Source organism: Setaria italica, chromosome IX (assembly GCF_000263155.2).
Source record: "Setaria italica strain Yugu1 chromosome IX, Setaria_italica_v2.0, whole genome shotgun sequence".
In the NCBI taxonomy this organism is placed as follows: domain Eukaryota; kingdom Viridiplantae; phylum Streptophyta; class Magnoliopsida; order Poales; family Poaceae; genus Setaria; species Setaria italica.
Genome location: NC_028458.1, coordinates 7,119,614 through 7,133,204, shown reverse-complemented (window position 1 = coordinate 7,133,204; position 13,591 = coordinate 7,119,614). Strand labels below are relative to the sequence as shown.

The 13,591-nt window shown below is 46.2% G+C and overlaps 2 protein-coding genes and 1 pseudogene across 2 annotated transcripts; 1 reads left to right on the top strand and 2 right to left on the bottom strand.

Annotated features, from left to right (window-relative positions):
* Positions 1 to 20: 20 nt before the first annotated feature.
* Positions 21 to 981, top strand: LOC101779323 (zinc-finger homeodomain protein 11-like). The gene has a single exon (XM_004981912.3). The coding sequence runs from the start codon at positions 79 to 81 to the stop codon at positions 766 to 768; it is 690 nt and encodes a 229-aa protein (XP_004981969.1). The 5' UTR covers positions 21 to 78; the 3' UTR covers positions 769 to 981.
* A 5,747-nt stretch (positions 982 to 6,728) lies between these two features.
* Positions 6,729 to 10,601, bottom strand: LOC101778913 (cytochrome c oxidase assembly protein COX11, mitochondrial). The gene is made up of 6 exons (XM_004981911.2): positions 10,222 to 10,601; positions 9,062 to 9,114; positions 8,347 to 8,419; positions 8,169 to 8,273; positions 7,151 to 7,231; positions 6,729 to 7,060 (listed from the first exon to the last, which is right to left on the bottom strand). Exons 1-6 carry the CDS (start codon positions 10,519 to 10,521, stop codon positions 6,959 to 6,961), a joined length of 714 nt encoding a protein of 237 aa, XP_004981968.1. The 5' UTR covers positions 10,522 to 10,601; the 3' UTR covers positions 6,729 to 6,958.
* Positions 10,602 to 11,584: 983 nt separating this feature from the next.
* Positions 11,585 to 13,143, bottom strand: LOC101770164 (annotated as a pseudogene).
* Positions 13,144 to 13,591: the final 448 nt, after the last annotated feature.

Below are 13,591 nucleotides of genomic sequence, written 5' to 3'. Positions count from 1 at the left end.
AGGGAGGGAAGGATGAAACCAAGAAGAGAAGGCAGCAAGAAGAAAGAAGGCGAACGGAGAGGCTGAGGAGAGCGCGCGATGGAGCAGCAGCATCAGGAGCGGCCGCGGGAGGTGTACCGGGAGTGCATGCGCAACCACGCGGCGAAGCTGGGCACCTACGCCTCCGACGGGTGCTGCGAGTACACCCCCGACGACGGTCAGCCCGCCGCGATGCTCTGCGCCGCCTGCGGCTGCCACCGCAACTTCCACCGGAAGGCGTTCCTCGACGCAGCCGCCGGGGCGCCCGGCGGCGGCGGCGCGCATGGGGCAATGCTGGGCTCCCCTGGCGCGCCGGCTGGCTACGGCATGCACATGGCGCTGGCTGCCGCCGCCGGCTTGGGCGGGGACGGCGGCGCGCATGGCTCCGCGGGCAGGCGGCGGACGCGGACCAAGTTCACGGAGGAGCAGAAGGAGCGCATGGCGCGGTTCGCGGAGCGGCTCGGCTGGCGGATGCCCAAGCGGGAGCCCGGCCGCGCGCCGGGGGACGACGAGGTGGGGCGCTTCTGCCGGGAGATCGGGGTGACCAGGCAGGTCTTCAAGGTCTGGATGCACAACCACAAGGCCGGCGGCGGCAGCGGTGGCGCGGGCGCCGGTGGCGTCGCTCAGACGTCGTCGTCGACGACGCGTGGCGGCGGTGGCGTTGGAGGAGGAGGAGGGAGCATGTCGCCGGTGATGGGCGGCGACGGCGAGGATGACGAGGAGGTGAGGGGCAGCGAGATGTGCATGTAACCGCCGCACTACGTGTGTGGTGCGTGGCGCGCGCGGGCGGTTGCAATGGCATGACATGGCTGCGATCGATGATTAACAACCTCCTTTTGCTGCTGATTCCTTTTCGTGATTTTGCTTCGGTGAGTTCATGATTGATGATGATGATGATGGATTCATTGTTCAAACGGCTCTACTGATGCTGTGCTATTGTGATCATTCATTCATTTATATGTTCATGGTCTCTTGCTTTCCTGTCTTGTCACTACTCACTAGCACTACTACCTATGTCACCATGAAATTTAAGTTCAGTGATACACATGAACATCGAATTTGATGGATGCAATAAAGCTGGAGGCCTGTATAAGGAAAGCAGTATAGTCTAAGATGAACTTGCCTTAAAAGCACTTGTCTGGCTTCATGAATTTGAATTTTTATGCATAGATAGATTACATTCAGATTCTACAAACGTATATTCAATCTGCCGAGGAAAAAAATACCAACATTCGCTAGGATCTCTAGGACAAGACAGCAACAACATGCATGCGTGCAATATTTGAGAATTTTAAATGCTACCGACAAAATTCATGAAATACCAATCAGAACTTGAAAGTACTATTTCGCGGAATACCATGAGAAACTTCGTGAAAATACCACCCGACTCCGAAAGAATGTTGTAGCGTGACTGAAATACCCACACCAAGTAGTTTAATAATCTCATGGGGCTATCTTTCATTTATTCTCGGGTGTTCTTTTGGTGTCATATCTTCTTCGATTATGTCATGTAGATACACAATGGGAAGTACCCATAATGACTGATCAAGGAGCTAAATCAAAATTAACAAACATTTGAGCCTTTCATTGCAGGGTTTACTAATAAATCGTCCACGCACTAGAACCCTAGCAGTTCATGTAGCATCTCACATTCTCACTAACAAGCACATTTTTTAAGGAAATGAAATCGCATAACTCTGATGCACGTACGCCCGTGGAGAGTTTAGCTTGCTATTTCCCCAAAGTCATGACAATCATATGGTCTCTTCTGCCATTTTATAGAACGTAATGCCAAGACTCCGATGGTTCGGAATCTTAAAATTGGATGCCTCTCCACGTGTGTTTCAATAATTAAACATCGATGTTGCAACTATTATTTCCACATGTTTCATACCGAAAGTTGCATGAAATATAGTGTTGATGTTGCGGTGAGAATTTTTCTATCCCGGAGTCAACGATGTAGCCATTTTTTCGCATATTTTTTAATGTTACAACCATAGATTTTTTAATGTTGCAGATATTTTGTTTCGATGTTGCAAGACGTTCTCGCGCTAGCAGTGCCGTTTATAGAATTTTATAGAATTTGCGCATCTCTTTTGTCACTGCCATGTTGTACAAAGTGCCATACTCTTGATTCTTGAAAGACCGCGTGAACTCTTTTGAGTTCCTGCAGAACTTTTTTTAGGGCAATTTTTTTGAGGGTATTTCCTGCAGAAGTTTCACACTCAAAACATGTGCGCACACCAAAGGCGTCATCGTCGCATAATAACACTGCGGCGCTTGTGTTTACGGGTACAGACACCATGGACGACGGACGACATAAAGCGAAGCGAGGCTCGGGTACGTTGCATCTTTGATATGCTTGATTGACTTGTCCCGAATGCACATCGGATCTCTGAAATGAGACAGCGCGAATCCAACGCCCATCACTCTGTGCCAGTGTGCGTTTCACGGACAACGGAGATCCCTGCAACGTGCAACCGTTGTGAGTAGTGAGGAGTGACTAGTGAGTATGGGTAGTGTAGTCAGTAGTGAGTAGTGACTGCTCACGGAATAACCATTTTCGTCCGTCAGCTTTAGGCTGAGGTTCAAATTGGTCCCTAAATTCCCTACTATCAAACTGCTTACCACTGTATGTCCTCATATTGTTTGGGCTTAACTTCATCACTAGTTCATATATGATATCTGCACATCTTGGAACTGATCGGCGTCAACATTGTTCCTTTTCAATGGTTCTTTTGCTTTGGGTTGATTTAGATGCATGAATGAAGGGGATGGCGGTTCTGGATGTAGAAAGGGCATGGCGGTTTTGGATGGAGATGAAATGTCACCAAACGCACCACCAGTTGGTCTTGTTTAGATGCATGAATGAAGTCTTATTAGGAATGAAATGTCACCATGGCATGCACAAGATGCATGAATGAAGTCTTAATTAGCATATGCTACCAAATCAAGAAGCCATGTTCAAGGAGCAGACCGACCTAAAATTTATCATCAGAGCAAACAAATAGTGCTCGGAGATATGGTGTCTATGAACAAGAACCTGATGGAGTTGTCTGTACATTCACATCTCGTTTGATGTCAAATTAAAGGCGCGTGAATAAACTAGGAGGGGTAAAAGAGACAACTTTATTCTCATGATTCCGCACCTATTGCTAATGCTAACTAGGTATGTCCCATTATTATAGATCAGAAACCAAATTGAGTCCAAATGAAAAGTTAGTACTATAGTGGTCGTGTAAATGAAAAGTTCAAGTACCATAGTGGTCATGTAAATGAAAAGAAAACAAAATGAAGGATGGAAATGGCTATTTCCTATAGGGAGAAATTAGCCGCGTACTATTCCATTAGGACTGAAACACCTGCAACTACTTCACCCTGCAGCTCAGATTCTCGGGCCCTCCACTCCACGGGACAGCCTCCACGAGTCAACGTTGTCCAGGCTAAAGGTTACTGCGTCGCCGCAGGAAAAATTCAGGCACGGGCATGGCATATTGACACACGAGGCCGTAGCAAGCAGCAGCGATGCAGCGCTGCGAAAGCCGGCTCGTGCCACGGGCCACCGGCCTTCTGCCAGTGCCAGGGCACGCACGCCACCCTACGGCCCGGCCGCTACCGGCCACTGCCGCGGCGCCAGGGTAGCCTAGCTAGCTACACCGTAACACCGGTGTCAGGGGGCGACGGTACGCTTCGCGCGCGCGGCGCGCGCGGGGATCCTGCATCGCCGTGCCGCGCGTTCGTGCTCCGTTACACGATCTCCGGACTCCAGGGGCCCGGGGGGCGAGGGCTCGCTGGGTCCCGAGCAGCTGCGTGATCGCGGCATCCCGCGCCGGTTCCGGTGGCCGTCTGGGCTGTAGCGCGGCTCCCGGCTCGGGTCTCCTCTGATTCCATTTCGTCGCGTCGCGTCGTGCTCCCATGCCGGCTGCAGCGGGGCAGGGGCAGCGCGATCGGTACGGCGGATTCGCTCCGCTCGCCCGGGCTTGGCGCGACGTGCGCTCACGCCCAAACAGTGCGCTGCCACTGCCGTGCCGCGGGAGTAAACAAATCGCGCGCGGCTGCGGCCTTGCGCGTACCGGCGGAGTGCTTCGATCCCGCCCGTGTGCGCCCCCGGCCGTGGAGCGCAGGTTGCCGTGCCCCTGGCCCCGGCCGGTGCCCACTGCCTGCCGGCTGCCACCCTCCTACGCTGTCTGCCTCCCTCTCCCTGCTGACCGTCGGAGCAACAGGAAGGAGAGGAGCAGAGCTCCACAGCCGGCGGAGGAGGTACAAGTAGAAAATTATATATCCAATAAAAGTGGGAAGGGTAGTGCACGAGGAAGATATGAGTGGATATGTATATATATGTAATACAAAATTAATTATCTATTAGATATGTGTGGGATTGAGGAGGGTAAGAAGTGGATAATAATTATTTGAATTTGGATGTGAATAAGAGCGGATTTATCCGTACCCTCTCCAATAGCAGGCCTACACGTTAATCTCGGACCGAACCAACGCTCCATAAGATTTGGGAGATCCTGCTATCCTCATTTGGCTCGTAAAGAGCACGACGACTGGCCGGCGGTGTAGCCGGTGATTCACTTCGATGGAGAAAAACCGGACACCTCTAAGTGCAAAAGCCCCCACCATGCGCTGGCAATCTAGCGTCCAAATTCACTTCGATCAAGACAAACATCCGCATAAGATATTCCATGTCGGCATGGGGATTTGGATGGGATGAAATACTCCTAGAGAATTTAAGATCCTAAGTGCTACCATTCCAATTTCCAAATCAAAGAGAAAGGGGTGGAAACTCTTTTTAGCGGAAGATGAGTGTATTCAAATCACTCATCATGGATTAAAGTTATAGTTTTTCAATCGCATGCCCACCAACCTAACAGTGTACGAACAAAGGGATGTGAAGAAAACTCAGACACCCATGTAAATTCCCTCGGCTAGCTGGCACCCTATCGTTCCTTTTAGCGTCATTTCAATTTGCCAAAAAAAAACTTCAAAGCCGCGACATCGATAGTGAATTTCATGCCTTTGCACAAAGACAACTTTTAATACTTTGACAATTTTTTATGTATAATTGGTATCTTTAACTGTACATGTTATAATTGATAAAGATGTCTTGTCATTAATTAGATGAGAGTATTGGAGTATTTACTTTGAAAAACTTGCGTAGAATAAATTGTCTTTTACCATTGCATTAAGAGCGATTAGCCATGCAACTAAATTATGCTAATATAAAAATATATCAATACAAAAATTTGGTGGGGGACATGTGCTCCCACGCATCGCAGTGTAGATCCACATTCATTGTAAGTTTCTCAAGTTGTGCTGGTCTTGAGTGACTGGACGAGTAGTAATATAGATTTACAATTTTTGCAATTTGTTTATGAGTTATCCTAGTAAGATGACCAGAGGCACATAATACAATAGTGACTCTAAAACTAATGAATAGAACTCCATCAACAGGTTATTGAACATGGATATGATTTGGATTTCGTATGTTGCTTTGATTTTGCAGTGCCCATGTGAGAGATGTCTCTGATGCGAGCACATCATTTGCCACCATACGTGTATTCAACATTAGACGATAGAGATTATCTTGAAGCATTCATTGATTTCGGAAATGCACTAGGGAATAAAGTGAGTAAACAAAAGTAAACTGAGGATGGAAACTAAGAATGATAAGAGGTTGTATAATTCGTGCACGGTTGAATAATTTGATTTAGTAAGAGCAGGTGCCCTACTAAAACAGAGGGCGTGTGCCCCACTGGTAGATGGTCTTATTAAGAGTTGTTCTATGTTCGCCAAGCCATATAGCCCATCTGAATCCTCTATATTATTTACTATAAAGAAAAAGATGCATCAGATGATACACACACGACGATGACACACAAGAGGAGCGAGGGATAGAGTCGTGAACATAAGGGTAAAATTTGGCCAAAGAAGCCACTTCTTGACACGTTCCGCCAAAATGCACAGTTGTTAGTTTTGAGCTTAGGACCCGCCTGACGGCTGAAACGGTCATTAGTGATTTCTGTCAAAAATTTGAATATGTACCTCTCCATCCCGTCAAAAATACAATCTAGTTTTTTATAAAATCTAACAAAAAATGTACAATTCTAGAGTTTTCCTGGAGTTCATTATTTGCATGCCGTAACTAATGCTGGTGGGTTGCATGGTCATTTGCCAACAACACTAATCTGTCTAAAATATATGAGGATTGCATTTTCCATACGACGAGGTATATAAAAACGATAACAATCTCTGGAAGTTGCTGAGCCGACTCTCATGTTGCCCGGAATGTTACGAACGATTCCCTAAATTACATGCCTCTAAGCTAAACACTGTGGCTGCCTGGTGAAAATCAGTGCGTCATAAGATACGAACCCAAAACTCACGATCCATTGAGCAGTCATAAGATGCTGGACCTGATTTGAGAAGACACGGCCCTAGACCCTACCACCAATGGCTGAGGATCCTCGATATTCCTCATCCGCCCACACGACAAGCAGCTCAAGGTGCTGAAAGGCTAATTTACCTGTGGCCTTCGTTCGCTTTTGCAGCTGGATGACAGGTCCCGTCTTGTTATGCAAACCGCTTCATTTGTCCGGTTTCAAAAAAGGTTAACACTATTTGTCTAAGTCTACAGTACAGCACAAGCAGACTCGCAGAGGGGAATCACTGCTTCCTTGAACCCTTATGTTCATGACGACATGCCATCACTTCAATCATGCAGGATCCTTGATATATAGCAGAATGAACTTCTTTTCGGTTGCATCGGGTACACTGTTACTGTTACAGATTATTTGCAAACTTTTTCCACAACAAATGCGAGCTAACTACACAGATAAACAAGCTCTTCTCTTAGTGTGACATGAGATGCGCTATTTCAAACCAAACGGATTGGATGAAGTGTCTCTAATAGAACGAACGCTGTTGCTCCGTTTTTCTAACTATCGTTCACCTTAAAGAACGTGTAGGAAAGAACTATGTTGTTCACCCCCTCCATTTTGGGGTCTGTCTCGAACTCAGGATCGATGTAGAAGAATACCTGAAAGGTTTCACAAGTGAGGTTTGTGCACAAATAATTGTACATAGCTGTATGTATGCAATATTTCATGATAGTGCAAGCTGAACTTACTGGCATGTCTATCTGTTCCCCGGGAAGAAGTGTTTGCTCCTCAAAGCAAAAGCATTGTATCTTATTAAAGTAAATGGCAGCCTGCGGGGTAACAGGAAGAAAATACTGTTGTAAACTCAAAAGTACAGGAGACAACTTCTCTTAGCTAATGCCATGCAACACCTTAGCTCACATTAAACTTTCTGATCGAAATTTTGGTGTTATGCTGATTTGCAAAGCCACAAAAGAGTCAAAAGATTTTCTTCTGTAGACATTAGTCTTCACAAAATTGAACGGTATGAGTGTGCACGATAACCTCTCAAGTCCCAACACCATTCCTGTGATTCTCTCACAAATCTTGCTTTGCAAGACATGCTGATATGCTTTCAGGTGTGAAAAGTTGTGCTTCATTACAGACAAGTTTCTTTGATTCAGTAAGAAACATGTGCTTTATTTTTTAACTGAAATGTTGCAGGTGTATATAACAATACACATACAAGTTCAATAAAAATAGAACAAGCGACAGTGTCAATTTAGAAAATATGGTTAAGTATTTGAACTTTCACAGGATAATAAAGCCTAAATCTTCAAATTCAAGGAACGAAGATGTCTACAAAAACTAATATCCAGAAAAATAATATAAGAAGTATACTGTGTACATTTAAAAAAGTTTGCTACAATTTGTCCTTAAATCATCAATCCTTTATCGCCCTCAACTGTTAGCACTGACTGCAATTTGTTCCATACAAGAATGCTCTTATGAAAAGTACACTCATGGGACAAGTATTACACCTAGCATTTCTTGGCAACAGACTGAAAGATGGGGCCAGAAGGGATTATGCTATATTGATATTATTGAAAAAACCAAAGTATAGTAGAAACTATTGTGATAAAAACAAGACGTATTGCAGTGCATAACATTTCTAAAGAAATGTCAAAATAGGATCAACGACAATTTAATTGGCTTCAAAGAAGAAACAGCAGATACATGTGACCTGTGCAGATAACAACAAATGAAACACAAAGTACAATTTCACACCTTCATTGGAGCAACATTGTATGTGGATACACCAGTAATTGGAGCTGAACTGCGATTTTCAGCAGTATAAAACGCCAGAGCACTTTCACCAGGTTTAACCCTGACCTACAGCAAATGGGATAGGTCAAGAAAGAGTATACAAACCTAAAAAAAATATATACTAATCCCAAATGATTACCTCTCTCTGTGTAGGAATGAACTTCCATGGCATTCCATCAGCAACATCAGCATTAAATTGGACAATGATCTCTCTGCAAACAAAATGAAATATTTTAAAAAGGAAGGTGCAAGCACTAGAGCTGAACAAAAACTATACTCAATGCACAATGTTTCACATGTAAAACGAAAAAAAAGGACTGCCATTCATGAAAAACTATGGGCATGTTTTGCTCAAGTTCACGACAGTTAGTGTATGATTAAAACACAATATCACTGTAGTGGATGCAATTTTTGTCAAGACTGTACCATGTCAATCTTTAGCATGGCATGTTCCATGCGTTTTTAACTGAACCTAGCAACCAATGCATTGTCATGTAAGCTTACCTTTTCAATGAAAGTACATGTGACCATAAATATTGATGAACAGATACCAAGGAAAGAAATTCACAATGCCATGTCTAAACTACGGTTTTGTTTGATTTTCAATCAACAATTACAATAAGCTCAATATCATAAGATATAATCAGAAGAGCAGAATGAGCAGGCACGTTCTAAAAAAAGTCAGTGAACACATTAAAGCATCCTGGTATATTTCACCCTTTTTCATAAAATATATTTGTGCCAAAATTCTTTAATGCCTTCAGGTTTATATAACACAGGAAACTATTCCATTAGTGTAGGAACATGAAATAAACAATGCAAAACTTGGTATTTCCATGTTGAGCAAGGCTCACCGTGCTGTTGTAGTTCCGTCTCGAGCATGTCTTGAGATTTTCTCCTCCACACTCTGTACAAAGCCCAAAAAATTTCAAGCCCACTTCATAAATCCGAACGTACAAATGGGATTTACCATCATATCAAACTTTCATGTGATTTATTTGAAAGGTGACTTCTGGCTTCTCTCAATTCCAATCCTTTCGATAAAAACTCATAATAACGCTGTTTCAGCTGATGATATCATCATCAATGTTAGCTATTGCCCGGGAAATGAACTAGAAACAACAATGTCATCTAAGGACAGTTAAGGAACATATTCCTGACTTAGGTTTGCACCAACTCCAGCATGCACTGAGTGAGACTTAGAGAGGAAATTTCATTTCTCTGAAATTGAAAATTTGCAACTCCCTTCACCATTTTAGGGTTTGCACAAGTTTCCATAGGCAACGATTTGCCACTGTGTTAGTGAAAATCGGGGGGGGGGGGGGGGGGGGGGGGGGCATTTTCCACGTGTTCTACTATATCACATCTTTCAAATATGGCCCAAAGCTATGATTGAGCTGCAAGCATAAGGCTTCAATGAAACCAATAGCGGAGAGTAACTCTGGCCGGCAGCTGCTGCCTCCCTGGTCAAGGCTGGTCGCCCACTATCCGCTCTACACTCAATTGGGCGAGCCAACTCCAAGATCCTGAGCTCTCATCTATCTATATTTGGGCCCAAAAAGTGGCAATAGAACCACAAACAATTTTGTTGGCATAGAGGTATGTTAACTGATGGAAATGCTATCCTCTGTCCCTTCATCACTGGCCGTATTGGAAGAGGCAAATCACTATTTTTGCACAGCCATGGCAGTGAGAAATCCTAGGTTAACACAAGATTACAATCAAGACAACTCCGAACAACTCAAAAAAATTCCTATTACTCTCATAATAAGTCCATGGAAATTACAAACTCCACATAGCTTCGAAATGACACCTATTCCCACAGGCAACATATGGCAAACAGGCAAAGCATACCATCCTATGGAACTAAATCCCTACCAGTGGCAGTAATGGAGCCGTGCAATTAGAATGGACCAAATCAAACACCTATTCTTAGTATACGCACAATGAGCAACGCACATATCCATCCCTAACAAGGGGATTGAAACCAAATCGAAGATGAGGGGAGCCAGACCTCGCGTCGTTGGACGGTGCCGCCGTAGCCGGTAGCCTGGCAGAAGCGGCGATATAGCGGAACGGCGGCATAGGAAGCGCCGACCATAGCGACCGCCACGCCGAGCAGGTACCCCAGTGTCCGTCTCGAGCTCTTCTCCCGACCCGCCGCGGCGGCGGCCGCGGAGGACGACGACGAGGCAAGCCCGCGGCAGAGGAAGGATGCGTCGGCGGTGGGAGGCCACGCGTGCCGCGGGGTGTGCCGGCAGAGGAGAGAAGGGGAGAGGTGCTGCTGGAGCCTGGCGAGCTGACGCATCGCCATCGCGGCGGTGAGGCGGCTGGCGGTGGTGTCGCCGCCGCGTTGTTCTCTTTGCTCTGTTTTTTCTTTCGGTGCGCGACTAAAAACGGGGCCGCCGGTTTCACACCACCACGGCCTCATTTTAATAGGCCCAGATTGGCCGTACTGTGTACATTCCAGTTTGCGGCCCATTATGAGCATGGGCTGAGATGATGAGGAGGAGAGGCTGAGATGATGAGCCCGGCGGTGGGGGTGAGGAAGGCCAGCTACTAGGTTAGGAGGGGTCTCAAACTTCCAGCCCACCCTAGCCCATTATAGCACGCTACAGCACAGCCCAACAAAGCAAAGAGTTCAGCAAAGACTAATTAACAGAAAAAAATATTGTCAACATTTAAAAAAAAGTTGGACCAACATTTCTTGAAAAAAAGTTGAACCAACATTTCTTCAAAAAAGTTGGACCAACATTTCTTCAAAAAAAAGTTGAATCCAACATTTTTCGGAAAAAAATGTTGACCTAATTTTTTTTTAAAAAAAGTTGAACCAACATTTTTTTCAATCTTCTTCTCTGGCTCCGGCGGTCGGCGAGCTCGCGTGGGGGGCCACGGCGGCCAGTGAGCCTACGCGGCAGGGCCGGCCGCGGCGGTGGGACAGGGCCGGCCGGCGGCGCGGTGGCGGCAGGCTCCACACGGGGGTAGCGACGCAAGGCATGGGAGGAAGGGGTGTGAGGCTAGGGTTTGGGATGTAGATCCGACGGATCTCATTCGTTGCACGAATCTCAAAAATTGGAAGGTAACTTCAATAAAATCTTTTGAAAGATGGATAGGATTACCGAGGTTAGGAAGGGCGGGGTAGCCGGGCGGCGGCGGTTGGTGGGCGGTCGACGCAGCAACCGTTAGCTGAGGCAGCGGTGGAGGGGGTGGGGGTGGGGGTGGGGGTGGAGGACGCCGGGTGTGAGGTAGAATAAGGTGTTCATGGATCTTGATGGGCCTAATCCCTACGTGGCACACGGAAGCCAAATAGAATCTCCGGAGAAAAATCCCGCCACAATACTTCCATTCCACGAGACAATGTATTTTCAAACTATCAATTATGGAGGCACGGGCCGTGCAATTAGCGCGGACTAAATGAACGAATGAGAAATTAGGAAGCACAATGAACAACGCACAGCTCCATCCCACAGCAACGGCATCAAAACCACATCGAAGATGAGGGGAGTCAGACCTTGCGTCGTGGGACGGTTCCGCCGTAGTCGGTAGCGTGGCAGAAACGATCATGTAATTAATGGTACGGTACCATAGCAACCGCCATGCCGAGAATTTCCGCCCGTCTCGAGATCCTCACTCTCCCGGCGACCCGGCCCGCGGTGGCGGAGGACGACGAGGAAGAGGCCAGCCCACGGCAGAGGGAAGCAACATCATCGGTGGGTGGGCCGCTGTGACCGTGGGTCTGAGGCGGCGACGAACGAGAGCGTGTGAGTGGCAGCCTTTTCTAGATGGGCTTGTAGTCTTCCTCTCTGCGGCCTTAGCCCATCCCTCGGCGATGGGCCGGTAAGAATGTCCTGGTCGCCAAGACTTTACTCACCGCCACACTCACACCCACAAAAACTTTTTCTAGTTTTGTTTCAAACACTTGTGGTTCCATCTCCAAAAAAAAGACATTTGTGGTTCGTGTGCCGAGAGTTCAAGATGACAATAGACAAATGGTCTAAATTGGAAATCATCTTCTTCTACTAAAATGCGCTGCATGATTTGCTTGAATTCCTCATAGCTCACGAGGCCGTCATCGTCGGTGTCCGCCTCCCTTATCATCTCAGCACTTCCTCGTCAGTCAGATTGTCTCCGAGGTTGTGCATGATGTGACGGAGCTGCAGCGCCAAATCATCATGGTTTTAGCGATATGTTCACTGTTTGTCATTCGGAAATCTCAAGTCGATGTTTTGCTAGAAAAAACTCTTAGTAGAGTGATCAGCTAGATAAGAACAGGCAGAAAATCGCACCTCAGCTTTAGAAATAAAGCCATCTCGATCCACGTCAAACGCCCTGAATGCTCCTCTCATATCCCCATCTGAATCAATGTCCTTCAAGAGAAGAGATCAGGCAAATCAATACCACAAGAGTGCATGAACTGTATTTTTGTTAGCAAAGCATGGAGAAATATTTAAGTTTAGTACTGCCATGGCAATTGCAAGGAATTCCATACCCAGTGTGTGCTTCTGTCTTTTTTCAAGCAGTTGGATTACTTTGGGATTCATACATCAGACACTGAATCGAAATGTTAGGTTTTCACATGGCAGTGTGCACTGCATTCTTGCTTTAGTGTTGTGTGCAAACAGTGTTGTTTGGCATTAAACAAATGACTATGTAGCTAGCAACATAAAGATGGTCCCTAATCACTAGACTTGAAAGCACAAATATGTAAATTAAATGAAGAAGACTAAACGTAATAGTTTGGATTGCAATTTAGCAGAACATCGGGGTATAGTAGGCCAGTAGGGTAACAAAAGAGAAACACAACACATACCTCCAGTTTGAAATCCATCAAGACACATAATTCAAGGAAATCAATGGATCATTTCCCTTCAACATCATTCTCCCTGGTCATGTCCTGCAGTTCAGATTCGGTGATATTTCGATCGAAGTACTTCATCACATATTCACATCTCCTAGTTCCTCGCTATTAATCTGGCCTGTATCGATGACAATTCAAAGAAGCATTATATTAAGGTGTGTTTGGATGGAGGCACGAGGTGGGATGGGATAGGGTCATCCCTCTTTTAAAGAATGAGATGATACCAGCTAGTGTTTGGTTAGAGTGATGAGGATGTTCCAGTTCGTTGTTTGGTTGGCAGAACATGGACGGTTCATTATTGATGACGTTTGCATCCAGTTAGTAGCAGGACCCCATGTCAACCGCACAAGGGCATGGGACACACGTGTCAGACACCAAAAATAGAGGACAACCATTGCCAGAGCTCGAGATCCCGGACCTAGCCAGCGACGGGCGTGGTCGGAGGGGCGCTTCGCCCTACGCCGGACTACCCCACCGCCGAAGGAAGAAGCGCTAAGTACGGCCCCGTGAATGGTTGCATAGGGAC

What these genes read in the sequence shown, in the direction of transcription:
- LOC101778913 (XM_004981911.2), bottom strand. Translation starts at nt 10,521, where the DNA reads ATGGCGATGCGTCAGCTCGCCAGGCTCCAGCAGCACCTCTCCCCTTCT. An exon ending in GACGGAACTACAACAGCACG is followed by an intron (nt 8,420 to 9,061) that starts GTGAGCCTTGCT and finishes TTTTGTTTGCAG; the next exon opens with AGAGATCATTGTCCAATTTA. An exon ending in GGGAACAGATAGACATGCCA is followed by an intron (nt 7,061 to 7,150) that starts GTAAGTTCAGCT and finishes GAAACCTTTCAG; the next exon opens with GTATTCTTCTACATCGATCC.
- LOC101779323 (XM_004981912.3), top strand. Translation starts at nt 79, where the DNA reads ATGGAGCAGCAGCATCAGGAGCGGCCGCGGGAGGTGTACCGGGAGTGC.